Below are 14,513 nucleotides of genomic sequence, written 5' to 3'. Positions count from 1 at the left end.
CATTTGCCTGGTGAGAAAATGGGAAACCACGGAAAACCATCTTCAGGGCTGCCGACAGTGGGACTCGAACCCCCTATCTCCCGGATGCAAGCTCACAGCCGCATGTCCCTGACCGCACGGCCAACTCGCCCGGTCCCTAATTGTTAAGAGAAGATGGTTGCCCATTTTTACTCGCTGTTAAAATAATAATCACCACCACCATTCTTTAATGTTGTGAACTCCTTGGAGACACTGAACTAAACGGCTACTGTCATTCTGGCATTTGCGTGTGGAGAATAAAGTTGGTGGACGCGAAAACCTTACGATGCGTATCTGAATTAGCAGGATTCCATATTCACATGAAATAATGGGTCGAACCAGATAAAAAGGAAAAAATATATTGGCTGGATGCAATAAAACAACCTGTGGACATTACTGGTCGATTTTCAGTGTGAGCGTGTCTCTTCAGACGACTCTACTGTAGAATTAAACATGTATTCTAGATATTTGTTCGTGAATATGAGAAACGTTACCAGACTTAATAAAGGAAGTCGTGTTATTTAGCAATACTTTATTAGAGAGAAGTGACAGAGCCAATATCACGTTCAAGATTCGTTCTTTTATGCAGGAAATGTAACAAGAAATTGAGTCAATAGCATGACCCCTGAAGGCATCAGTGTACTTCCTTTCATCATATATTTAGAATATGTATTTATTTACCTAATATACTTCTACATATCTCAATAATATTCTTTACAATTATAAGATTAAGAATTAGTACCTTCGTCGTGTAGAGAAAATAATTTAATGAGTGCGTAATTCAGTCTCTCGCTTGACTAGCTTCCCATGTGATCGATATCTGAGCATTCCCTGCTGGAGTGTAGGTCGGCTCGGAGCTGTTCCCCACCGCTTGACATTTGCAGACATGGCGGAGGAAGAGAATGTTGTTGACGATGCCCCCGGTTCGGGGGATATGAATACAGTATTTGGCCTGAGACTTCGTGGTCGAAAAGGTGCTTTGAAGAAAAAGAACGTGTACAACGTCAAGGATCACAAGTTCATTCCGCGCTTCTTTAAGCAACCAACCTTCTGCAGTCACTGTAAGGATTTTATATGGTGAGTTAACATTACAATTCTGTCGATATATACATAGACAATAAATGTCACCATAGTGACAGGTCGGTAAATAATGTGTTTTTAATCGCACTCTGCATATTACTGTTTACGTATCTCAGTGCCTGATTCAAGTGACCGATTGCCAGAATTAAATGACGAAGCTGTCAGAGGAATATACGTATTTTGTACACATGAATGTCACATATTTTGACAGACTGTCAAACGTACATTCCGATTTTGAATTTCTAGAATGCGCCAATTTATTTAACGTGTCCTTTTCTCGTGTAGTATATTATTTTCAGTTTCTACTGAGGAGGGAATTGTGAGTTTAATTGGATAAATGTGATACCAGTCGTGTCCTAGGGGATTATATTCCACCAATGAAAGCATCGGGAGACGTAACATCCCACCCCCCTTTCCCTTAACTTTTATCTTGGAATAACCTTGCTCTTTGGGGAAAGGGTGGGGGTGGGGGGGGGGGCGGTTTATTATATTGTCTGTGTCGTAATAATTACGCTTACAGACTCATTTAATTAAGAGAAAGTACTTTCTGTTTCATTTAAATTAAGGCTGCTATTTAAAACACGCCTAGTACTTATAGTTTTTGAAAGTTAAAATTTCTTTGCGTAAAACGTTAAGGTTATTATCCGTTCTTTAACAGGTTTTTCTTAGAGGTACTTGGATGAATATTTTTGTACTTGCACCCTGTCAACTTCAGTTATTTAAAAGCTTATCGCGTACCGGTGACTTCTGTCTTCAGAGAGAACTGTTTCACCCTTAAGGAAAACAAAGAAACAAAAAAACAACAACATAATCTTGCTTTCTGGAGAAACATATTTTTAATACTGAGATTGACGTTACCCGAGAGGGAAGTTTTACTGTTGATCATGGACTTAAAGTAATTGTGCGTATAGACATTTTCTGCCTGCTTACTGCCCATTTTTTATTATTATAGATGTAGTATTGTGATCAGGTGTTACTAGATCTTTAAAATAACAGATATTTTCCAAGACGTGTTGTTATATTGGGGCGGTGTAGTTTTTTACTGTTGCTTGCGTTAACGTGAGTGTTGTTGCCCGTTCATTTTACCAAGTACTTTTGTGATCGTGTTATTTTGTTTTGATAACCTGTGTAGGTTCTTTTTTGGGTTTGCTCTTAATTAGGGTTATGGTTGACATTCGTCATAAACTGGAGTACAAGAAAACGTTCTGTAATTCATTCATAACTGTGGATTGGTTGTGTGTACAGGAAGGCTATACAATTTCACATGCTGATGTAGAATACAAACTGACGCAGGAGATAATCAAAAGGTAAATGAATAGTAAGTTAGACAAGTAGACCCTACCGTACTACGTAAAGTAGAAAACGAGTAGATACTATTCAATCTCTAACAGGAATATGTAGGCGCATAAGAATATGACTTATAAAAAAAAAAAATCTTCCATAGTGTAAATACTGTACGTTATCTTATAATTATCGTGCAAGTTGTAATGTACACTTACCGGCAAAATTAATAGATCACTTGAATTTTCAAAGGAAAAAAGCATGTTTAATTGTGAAACATCTGTTTTATTATTTACATGAATTATTTTCATTAACAATTATGTAAGTAACTAAGGGTACAATAACAGACAGATAACATTACATTGGTCGGTGTTTATTCATCTTTTTTTTAGCCAAAGCGGCTAATTCTAAACGAAGATATGTGGGATTTTATAAATGAAAAGTCGCGATCATGTGGTCAATGAAGAACAAACTAGTGATCCTGTGATAACGATATGAACAGTCACGTGAAACTACAGTACTTTTTTCTTTTCACAATTTGCTTTTCGTCGCATCGACACAGATAGGTCTCATGGCGGCGATGGGATAGGAAAGGGCTAGGAGAAGGAAGGAAGCGACCGTGGCCTTAATTAAGAGATAGCCCTAGAATTTACCTGGTGTGAACATGGGAAACCACGAAAACCATCTTCAGGGCTGCCGACAGTGGGGTTCGAACCCACTAACTCCCGAATGCAAATTCACAACTGCGCGCCTCTAACCGCACGCCAACTTCCTCGGTACTTACCTTGTTTCTAAACAAGGATGTTTTGATAATGTACTACGAATTTCTAGGAATCAATCAACACTGATCTGCAGTCGCCCAGATGGCAGATTCCCTATCTAGTCTTTTCATAAATAATTGCAAAGAATTTGGAGATTTATTGAACATCTCCCTTGTTAAATTATTCCAACCCCTAACTCCTCTTCCTATAAACGAATATTTACCCCAATTTGTTCTCTTGAATTCCAACTTTATCTTCATATTGTGATCTTTCCTACTTTTAAAAACACTACGCAAACTTATTCGTCTATTAATGTCATTCCACGCCATCTTTCCATGACAGCTAGCAACATACCACTTAGTCGAGCAGCTCGTCTCCTTTTTTTCAAGTCTTCCCAGCCTAAACTGTGCAACATTTTCGTAATGCTGCTCTTTCAACAGAAATCACCCAGAGTAGTAGGTACCGTACCGAAGCGCTTATCAATGGTTCTAGTCTATTGGTATTTTAAACTTTTCCTCTTCTCTGTTGTCTCCCAGGACTTTCCGACAGTTATGAGTATAACACGGGAAGTTGCAATACTTAGACTGGTGGAAGGCAAAATGTCATATTATGTTTTAAATTTCATTTCGTTTGCAGTTCTCTGTACAGTGAATCCAGGCAGGAAGTTCTCTTTCTGAGCCTGTCAGTGAATAGAACACAGTGTAGGTGGATTATTGCACGTACTGAGTGAGGGGAGGTAACCGGTTTTTTTCTTCATTAATTTAGTTTTGGGCTCCAAGAAGCCATGCAGCCATAATCCGCTTTCATGTATAATGGCATAACAGCTGATATAACAAAACTGAAAAACACATAAATGAAAACAACTTTGAAAAAAAAAAGCAACGTATGAAACATTGATCAAATTAAAATCTTCTGTCAGAAATAGTCCTTGCGACTTTCTGATAACATTAAATTAAAACATTTCTCACAAAATTGATTTACAAATCTAAAATAAAACGCAACCGTATAACATTCCTCACTGAAACAGACTTAACAATATTGAACAAAATTGATTTTACAAGTGTAAATTGGACTGCCTTCGAAAATAAGCCACACACGCAGACTGAAAGAAAAAACCCAACTTGTTGCCGATAGAGGTCACACGCAAAGAAAATATGATTTGAGTCTTGAATTGATTGATTATCGCATAAACAGCAGGGAGAATCAGTGCGACGTAAGTGGCTTCTTAAATTAAAACTTCCATGATTGAACCGCTTACGCTTATTTTCCGTCGGCGTTCCATCGTCATAGTCATGGATAAGTGGCTGATCATAGTAGTAAAAAGTGATCCCATGAAAGTAATATGTCGAATGCCTGTTCTCCTCGATAAGAAACAACCAAAATAAATAAATAATGATATGTGAATTTAGTTGAAGTACGATCACCTTCCACGTTTGCTTTTGGTGTCGCCAGTAATGTTAAGTGTAAAACAAAAACCAATGTGTGTAAATATCAAACCAGGCTTTACCAGCATTCTTGTGGACAACCAGGCAAGACCACAGTGTTTGGAAACTTAGATCCGTAACATGTAACCATTAACATTTCCAAGTTAGCTGTAATCTTAAAATCTTCAATACCGTTGAGTAATCTAAATTCAGGATTAGTTTGCATAAAACCGTTTAAGTTAGGCGTCCTTTAAGGGTATTATTCAGTTTTAGTACAAGTAAAAGTCCTGAGTTTGCTATTTTGTTGTATGATCATGCATAAATATACATTCATTTAAAAAAATATTTCCTTTTTATTTTTTTATTTTTTTATTTTTGCTGTCGGGCTCAGACGCTTGAGGCGCTAGCCTTCTGACCGCAACTTGGCGGGTTCGATCCTGGCTGAGTGCGGTGGTATTTGAAAGTGCGTAAAAGAACTCCTGCGGGACAACATTCCAGCACCTCGACATCTCCGAAAACCGTCAAAAATAGTTAGTGGGACGTAAAGAAAAACAATAACATTATCTTTTTTGCTTTTTTGTACGTCTCATCGACACAGACCCCCTTCTGGTGACGATGATATGGGAAAGGGCTATGGCTGGGAAGGAAGTGAACATGTGACCTTATTTAAGGCACAGACTAGTGTGAAAATGGGAAAAAACGGAAACCCATCTTCAGGGCTGCTAACTGTGGGTTTTGAACTCACTGTCTCTCAAATTCAAGCTGACAGCTCCACGATTCAAACTACGTAGTCGGCTTATTATTATTATTATTATTATTATTGTCCGACTCGTTGGCTGAATGGTCAGCGTACTGGCCTTCGGTTCTGAGGGTCCCGGGTTCGATTCCCGGCCGGGTCGGGGATTTTAATCCCTTGTGATTAATTCTTCTGGCTCAGGGACTGGGTGTATGTGTCCGTCCCAACACTCTCCTCATCATATTCAGACAACATACTACACTACCAACCACCACAGAAACACGCAATAGCGATTACATCCCTCCATAGCGGGTTGGCGTCAGGAAGGGCATCCGGCCTTAAAACAGGGCCAAATCCACATGTGCGACGCAGTTCGCACCCGCTACCCCACAGGTGTGGGAAAAAGCGGTAGAAAAAGAAGAAGATTATTATTATTATTATTATTATTATTATTATTATTATTATTATTATTATTGAACATAAATTGTCTACCGCTATTCTCGGCTATTTCTAAGGCGGGTGCAGGTAATCATACTCGGTTTGGGGTTAGCCAGCAATTTAAAGCTGGGTGCTCTTCCTAAGGTCGGGTGCTTTTTCACGTAAAAATCTCAACCCCGTGGCACTCGAGGTCTATGGAAACCGGTTTTTGTGTAAAAAGGCGTGTAGTGCGAAGGAAGGAATAATAAACGGGACGCAAGACATTTTATGTTATAGGAGGGCGCGACATAAGTTTGCGGACCATTGCCGGCGGCTGCTGCTGTAACGATTTGATCCAGTATGAGTATCGGAAATAACGATAAGCCGTGATTTGAGGAACACACATTTATCTTGTGTAATCATTAGTGAAGAGTCATTTTTCATGTAAAGCTCTTAGCTGATTAGCTGATAATGCCGTCGTATTACTGCATACGACAACAATCAAGTGTGTTAGCTCGACTACAACGCGGCATCAGTAGTGTTTTAAGACAAATACGTGTTGTATTTTTCTTGATGGCTGCATTATTGAAAATATCTATACGATTAAAATATTGTGTTTTCTAGAAGAAGAGAGTTGTTATTCAATTACGTATGTGTAGATCGTTAAAAATGAGGTATAGACCTAGTGCTGTGTTTCTGTGGATTCGTAGTGTAGTAGATATTACTTTTTCCACAAAAGTATATATACTAAGAAAGTGACCTAATTTAAGATATAAGAGAATTTTGTAGAAGTGAGAATTAAGGTCTTCATATTTTATTTGGAACACTGGTTTCCGGAAAGGTGTACATAAGATAAATACAAAGTAAATAAGATAAATACATATTTCTAAAAGGCAGCGATCTGTGCTTTTTTTTTGTCGTGGTCAGACTAGTATAATTTGTTGATACAAACAGCATTAGAACATTTTAAAGTTTTTAGTCACAGTCTAAATAATTCGCTTGCAAAATAATGGATTCTGGCGATGAGATTGAGGGTGAAAACAGCGAACAAACAATAATTTATGCTTTATTGTAATGGTATTTCATTACAACATCATTATTAATAACTTGTTACAAATGTTCTAATATAACTGCGCTTTTTTTTTAAGGAAGCGTTGCGGGGGAAAAGTACACTCTAATTGTTGGAAAACAAACTTTCAGTAGCTCTCTTTCCGCACTATAATTTTTCTTATAAAAAATTAGCAACATAATATTTTAATGTTACATTTGTAGACTTCGCAAAAGCCTACGATTCAATAGACAGGAACACACTACTGAACATCCTACGCGACAGAGGATTGGATTCTACGACACATGGATTGGTGGGGAAGGATACAACTGCTAGAGTAAGATACCGGAGTATGTTGTCAGACAGCTTTGAAATTAAGACAGGAGTCCGACAAGGGGATGGGCTGTCGCCAATATTATTTAACCTAGTTTTGGATGAAGTGGTGAAGCAGTGGAGACAGTTGAATAGAACCATGGGAATTGAATGTGTACATATTGGATATAAGATCAAAAACAATGTCATAGTGGATTGCCTTGCCTTCGCAGATGATATGGTGTTGTTACATGAGAAGGAAGAAGCAAAGTTGGCACTAGCAAATCTAGCAGAAACTGCAGCAAAGGTTGGTCTGAAAATAGCCTACAACAAGACGAAGGTACTGAATACGAAGACCGATTGGAATGTAAAAGGCCAAGTGGTAGAGAGAGTCAACAGCTTCCGGTACCTAGGTGAGAACATCACGGGTAAAGTACAAAGCAACAAAAGTACCACAGACAGAGCTCAACTGCTGCTGAAACTACGATATGCAGCCATGACTACATATGGAAAGAAGAACCTCTCGAGGAACGCCAAACTGCGACACTACATGATAACCATCAGGAATGCTGCATTATATGCAACTGAAACGCTGACATTAGGCAAGAGAGCTTGCATACAATTGGAGAAGGAGGAAAGAAGAATCTTGAGACATATATGAGGCACCAAAAAGCAAGGTGAAATTTGGGTACACAGATCAAGGCCGGAACTATATGCGAGTATAGAACCAATCTCGAGTGTGATAAGAAAGAGAAGGTTAGGATTTGTTGGACATCTCATGAGGATGGATGACAGTAGGCTGACGAAGAAGATATGGAATGCAACCTGCTTAACTGGAAATAAGTGGATGAAGGAAGTCAGAGAAGATTGGGAGACTATTGGCATAAAGGAAAAATATCCACTGATGACAGTAAAGGATAGGTCCAAATACAAAAAGCTTGTGGAAGGTCACAGATGGACAGACACCAGGGTCCAGATTCAGATCACGGAAGTCGAGAGAAAGAGGAGGAGTGAGAGAATGAAGAGGTATTGGGAAAAAAGAAGACGTACCGACCAAGTCACTCGTGATCCTCAGGGGTCGTAACGAACCTAATAATAATAATAATAATAATAATAATAATAATAATAATGTTATTTGCTTTGGTATGGTAGGAAAATTAGCCTCTCGAAGACTAAATTGATGTCAGTAGGTAAGAAATTCAACAGAACTGAATGTCAGATTGGTGATACAAAGCTTGAACAGGTAGATAATTTCAAATATTTAGGTTATGTGTTCTCCCAGGATGATAATATAGTGAGATTGAATCAAGGTGTAGTAAAGCTAATGCAGTGAGCTCGCAGTTGCGATCAGCGGTATTCTGTAAGAAGGAAGTGAGCTCCCAGATGAAACTATCTTTACATCGGTCTGTTTTCAGACCAACTTTGCTTTACTGGAGCGAAAGTTGGGTGGACTCAGAATATCTTATTTATAAGTTAGAAGTAACAGAGCCGGGCTGAGTGGCTCAGACGGTTAAGGCGCTGGCCTTCTAACCCCAACTTGACAGGTTCGATCCTGGCTCAGTCCGGTGGTATTTGAAGGTGCTCAAGTACGACAGCCCCGTGTCGGTAGATTTACTGGCACATAAAAGAACTCCTGCGGGACTAAATTCCGGCACCTTGGCGTCTCCGAAGACCTTAAAATGTAGTTAGTGGGACGTAAAACAAATAACATAATTATTATTAGAAGTAACAGACATGAAAGTAACATGAATGATTGCTGGTACAAACAGGTGGGAATAATGGCAGGAGGGTACTCGGAATGAAGAGATAAAGGCTAATTTAGGGATGAACTCGATGGATGAAGCTGTACGCATAAACCGTCTTCGGTGGTGGGGTCATGTGAGGCGAATGGAGGAGGGTAGGTTACCTAAGTGAATAATGAACTCTGCTATGGAGGGTAAGAGAAGTAGAGGGAGACCAAGACGACGATGGTTAGACTCGGTTTCTAACGATTTAAATATAAGAGGTATAGAACTAAATGAGGCCACAACACTAGTTGCAAATCGAGGATTGTGGCGACGTTTAGTAAATTCTCAGAGGCTTGCAGACTGAACGCTGAAAGGCGTAACAGTCTATAATGATAATGTACGTATGTATGTATGTATGTATGTATGTATGTATGTATGTATGGATGGATGGATGGATGGATGTATTATGTATGTATGTATGTATGTATGTATTTGCTTTACGTCCCACTAACTACTTTTACGGTTTTCTGAGACATAATATTTTAATGGTGGGAAAATTAATGCGAGAGTTGCAACCGAGGATGAAAATTTTCACGAAATTTTAAATATATTTAAATCTCGTGTGCCATACTATAATTTATTCATTACCAATGACTAATTCAGAGTAAATATGTAGATTTGTAATTGCTTACATGGACGACGATGGGAGGAATGCTGGTTGTCTGGAAGATAAAAGGATATAAAGAAATTCAAATAGATCGCACATATAAGTGGAGTAAATCCAAATGTCTACAGAAAAGGAGGATATACTCGTATTTATTCCTGAAAATGTTTTGATCGATACTCATATTCCTGTGACATCATTGGTTCTGAAGAAGTCTGCTTCTTTATCTTATTTCTTTTAATTATCATTGATTGGAAGTGTTGATGGAGGAGTGAATTAAAATCTTTTCATTTACTTCTAAGAATAAACCCGTTGTTGCTAAGGACGATGAATTGAAGCGTATTTTGGGATATAGTTAGAAATAAATACAATGTATGTGCCAAGTGTTAGCATTACAAATAATCCGAATTGTAGTGATGATGATGGTGGTGGTGCTTGTTGTTTAAAGGGGGCTAACATCGAGGTCATCGGCTCCTGGTAAATTATATCAAGTGCACAAAGAGAAATTCTCAACTTACACAGCATTTGGCTGAAATAATTCGTCTTAAGCGTTCCTTGTTAACATTATCTAATTTTTATTCTATTTCTCCCGAACTGTGACATTTCTGTTTCGAGATATCTGGCATTCGCCAGTAGACTACTTTGCCATTTATTTTTTTCAGTTTGCTTTACGTCGCACCGAAACACATAGGTCTTATGGCGACGATGGGATAAGAAAGAGTTAGGAGAGGGAAGGAAGCGGTCGTGGCCTTAATTAAGGTACAGCCTCAGCAGCATTCGCCTGATGTGAAAATGGGAAATCACGGAAAACCATCTTCAGAGCTGCCGATAGTGGGATTTGAGCCCGCTAACTCCTGGATGCAAGACGACTTTGCTAATGGTTACGTCTCAAAACTCACGAGTTTCAAAACTCACGGGCTAAAATTAGTTACGAAATAGTATCAAAACTCGCGACTAAAAGTAAACAGTCTAATGAGTCTCAAAATTCACGACTCCGGACAGCAGGTGCTTGCGATGACCGCAGGAGGGACTAACGCTTCCCTTACGACAGGCAGAGGATATTGCGGATGTTATTCTGCCACGCCAAACCACAGGGGAAAAATAATGGTTGGTGAATGAAAGAGACGGAGGTGTATTATTAATATTATTATTAAAATATTTTGCTGTTGTCTTAAAGCTAATATCATGCATTTTTTCCCTTTCACATACATTTATAATAATGGCGTGTCGCCCCCGGGGAGGTCTGGTGCAGGTCTTTAGAGTTGACACCATACAGGTGACCTGCACGTCTGTGAGGATGAGGCCCTACCTAAGATGAAGTCTAATGCTCAAGACGGCACGAACACCCAGTCCCCGAGCCATAGGAATTAAGTAATGAAAGTTAAAATCTCCGACCCGACCGGAAATCCAACCCTGGACCCCTTGGACCAAAGGCCAGCGTGCTAACAGTTTATGCATGCAGCAGCCGGACGACGTACAATAAAACTAGGTATATTGCCCGCTGCTAGTTAAAAGAAACTGTCAGTTGGTAGTACTGGGGCTTAGTTCCATTATGCGGCCAGAAAGGGGCATTTACTTGAATAAGTAATCTCATTTATAGATACAGGTATTAAATATCAATACAGTTAATTCAGTCATTCAGTTTCAACACTTGGAGATTCGTTTGGGAAAAAAAAGGCGTATTTCTATTTTTCGTAAGAGTTCATCTATTCGCTTATTTCAATGGATTGTCTACCCGACATACTTAAACCGAAAAAAAAAAAGAAATCATGACGCATCCGATTATTCTGTGCAATATAACGGAATGATATTTGAAACTCATTCGATTATTTAAATTGATTATTCATTAGACTGTTTAAATAAACGGATGAAAGTTATTCGATTATCAAAAGTATCCCATTATCCCATCACTAATAGGGTGGACATTTATCCATTGAAAGAAAAACTGGCCCTGCTCGTGAGTTTTGAGACTGGCCCAGGTAGAGAAATCTGTTCTTACTATTCCTCTTCCTGGAATTCGTGAGTTTTGAGACGACACATTACTAATAGGCTATAGTCTACTAATACGTTGCAAACTGAATCTTCCCTATATTTACCATATTTGAGAGAGAGAGAGAGAGAGAGAGAGAGAGAGAATGTCTCCATCGCTCTATGGGTGGGGGTGGTAGAATACAACGGGTGTATCCCCTGCCTGTCGTACGATGCCACTGAAAGGCGACTCCAGCGTCTCTCGGACTGGGTGCGTGGACTGGAGACCTTGCTTCCACTCGTGCCAGTCTACTCTCTTTCATCTTTCCTGTCCGACCTTTGGACAACTCTTGTTCTCTTCCGATCCCGACGGTATCAGGTTTGCGAGGCCAAGGGAGTCTCATTTTCAGCCCTTCTTTTGTCACTGTCTTTATTCTTTTATTTTTTGAAAGATTTGGACCTTTCCCTTTAAGAGAGGATGGCTGTCTGGTTGTACTTCCTCTTAAAACAGTAATCAGCACTAACTCCACTGGAATTTCTTCTAGAATGGTTGCAACTAAGTGTTTTGACCGAGATTCGAACCATGGATTAATAATTGATAATAATAATACTGGTCTTGGTTTTACGTCCCACTAACTACTACGGTTTTCAGACACGCCGGGCTGTCAGAATTTTGTCTGTCAGGCGTTCTTTTACGTGCCAGTAAATCTACCAACACGACCCTGGCTATTATTATTATTATTATTATTATTATTATTATTATTCTATTTCTTGTTTCCGAATTTGGCCACATATGGACCGCGTTGAACCTGAGGCTTTCTCTTCTTATTCTTCGTCTTCTTCTTCTCCTCCTCACAGAATCTCTTCATCCTTTCACTTCTAATCTCCCTTTCTTTCTCAGATATGACCAATTATGGTCTACATTTTGATGATTTCTCCTGGAATGTTTTGATGCTGTCCATTCGGCTTCTAAACTATTTTCTGTTGTGAATTATATCCATTGTAAGTCCACTTTCTATTGCATCTCTTTTTACCTCTTCTACCCACTTCGTCGAAGCTTTCAGTCCAGTGATGTGCTTGAATATTTACTTAGCCGTTTCTCATCCATTCTTTCTAGATGCCCATAGAATTTTAGACTTCGTTTTCGATGGTGACAGTGATTTTTTCGGTGTATTTGTAGAGGTCATCATTTTTTCTATTCCTCCACTCTCTATCAGCATTTTTCTGTGGTCCTAAAATTTTCCTTAAGGTTCTCCTCTCCTTTTTTTTTTCGAGATCTGATTCATTTATTCATTATCAGGCTTTCTGAAGCGTAGGGACCCATCTGGCTTTACCACTGTGCTGTTGTGTCTAAGTTTCGCCTTGTAAGATATTGCTCTTTTTTGTATCTGTCATTATTATTATTATTATTATTATTATTATTATTATTATTATTATTATTATTATTATTATTATTGACCTTTTTTCCAATTATTCAGGGTCTGCACTAATGTGTATTGAGCCAAGTTTTTCCTGACGTCAACTTTATGAGGGTGGGGGTGGGGATATATGCTCTGTTGCATGTTTCTGTGGTGGTTGGTAACGTAGTACGTTGTACTGCATGCGAAGTAAGACGATCAAAAACACTCAGCCCCCGAGCTAGAAGAATTAACCAAACCCTTTTAAAATCCCTGATCCGGTCGGGAATCAAACCCGGGTCCCTTTAATCCAAAGGTCACGACGCTGACCATTCAGTCTGGAGCCGGACATTATTATTATTATTATTATTATTATTATTATTATTATTATTATTATTATTATTATTATTATTATTATTATTATTATTGGCCATGATAGCTGAAAAACATCGTCACAGTCTCAGAACTCGCAAATGTAATATTGTATACCGTTCTAGGCTTGCTAACCATTTATCCATTAATAATAATAATAATAATAATAATAACTAATCAGAAGAGAAAGAGATAGGGGTTCGACCCTTCAAACAATGAAGGGATCGGCAAAAGAAAAGAAAGGGAAAAAAGGTGCGAAGAGCGTAAACATTAAAGATACCTATCCGGCTCCATGGCTAAATGGTTAGCGTGCTGGCCTTTGGTCACAGGGGTCCCGGGTTCGATTCCTGGCTGGGTCGGGGATTTTAACCTTAATTGGTTAATTCCAGTGGCACGGGGGCTGGGTGTATGTGTTGTCTTCATCATAATTTCATCCTCATCAAGACGCGCAGGTCACCTACGGGAGTCAAATCAAAAGACCTGCCCCTGGTAAGCCGAACACGTCCTGGGATCTCCCGGCACTAAAAAGCCATACGCCATTTCATTTCATTAAAGATACCCTGGGCCTCACAAATTGAATACCATCGAAGTCTGATGCGAACAAGAGCTGACCAAGGAAGGTCGGATAGGAAAGATGAAAGTGATGAGCCTTGACACAAGTAAGTGGAAACAATGTCAGACTCCCGTGTAGTCACTGGCGTTCCATCAGGGCAAACATGCTTCGAAACCCGGCCAATGCTTGTTGGTTTGTTGAAATGAAAACTTCATCCTGTGGTTCACGGTGGACTGGAGGACCTGCAGCAATGATCTTGATATCAACAGTCACGTACAAGCTTAATTTTCATATTCATCTTAATAATAATAATAATAATAATAATAATAATAATAATAATAATAATAATAATAATAATAATAATGCATCTGACGCAATTAAGTGTTTGAAATGTGAAGACACAGCTAGAGATATTTGAATGCCACTCCTCAAGAGAAATATGAGTGGATCGTCCTTGTAGAATTAGTAATGTTTGTTTACAGTACTTCCATTATGGTGAAATTTCGGCGGGGGCGGGAAGAAGTAAGTGTTTTCCATGCCAAGCTTTTAAATCTTAACCAAGGTTCAGGAATCCCAGTTGGAAATACGAAGGCAGCCTGTATTGACTTAGCCAGCTCTTACATAACCGTACAGTAGAAGTTCTCCGACTTTCATTCCGCACCGACTGAAAAGGAAGGCATTATTAATTCAAGCCAACTGGGGGAAACGTGCAGCTAAGACAAATTTAAGTAATGAATTGCATGTTCTGGTCTCCC

The 14,513-nt window shown here is 39.0% G+C and overlaps 1 protein-coding gene across 1 annotated transcript in view; it reads left to right on the top strand.

The window, feature by feature from the left end:
• Nucleotides 1-876: 876 nt before the first annotated feature.
• The window catches only part of LOC136882155 (protein kinase C, brain isozyme), a 490,637-nt gene continuing 477,000 nt past the window's right edge, over nt 877-14,513 (top strand). The window contains exon 1 of the mRNA XM_067154703.2: nt 877-1,095. Within this exon, the coding sequence (XP_067010804.1) occupies nt 905-1,095 (191 nt within the window). The 5' untranslated portion in view covers nt 877-904. The remainder of the gene's footprint in view (nt 1,096-14,513) is intronic.

The sequence above is a fragment of the Anabrus simplex genome, chromosome 10 (assembly GCF_040414725.1).
Source record: "Anabrus simplex isolate iqAnaSimp1 chromosome 10, ASM4041472v1, whole genome shotgun sequence".
Lineage (NCBI taxonomy): Eukaryota > Metazoa > Arthropoda > Insecta > Orthoptera > Tettigoniidae > Anabrus > Anabrus simplex.
Note: the sequence above shows the minus strand (reverse complement) of the source record. Positions and strands in the feature narration are given on the sequence as shown.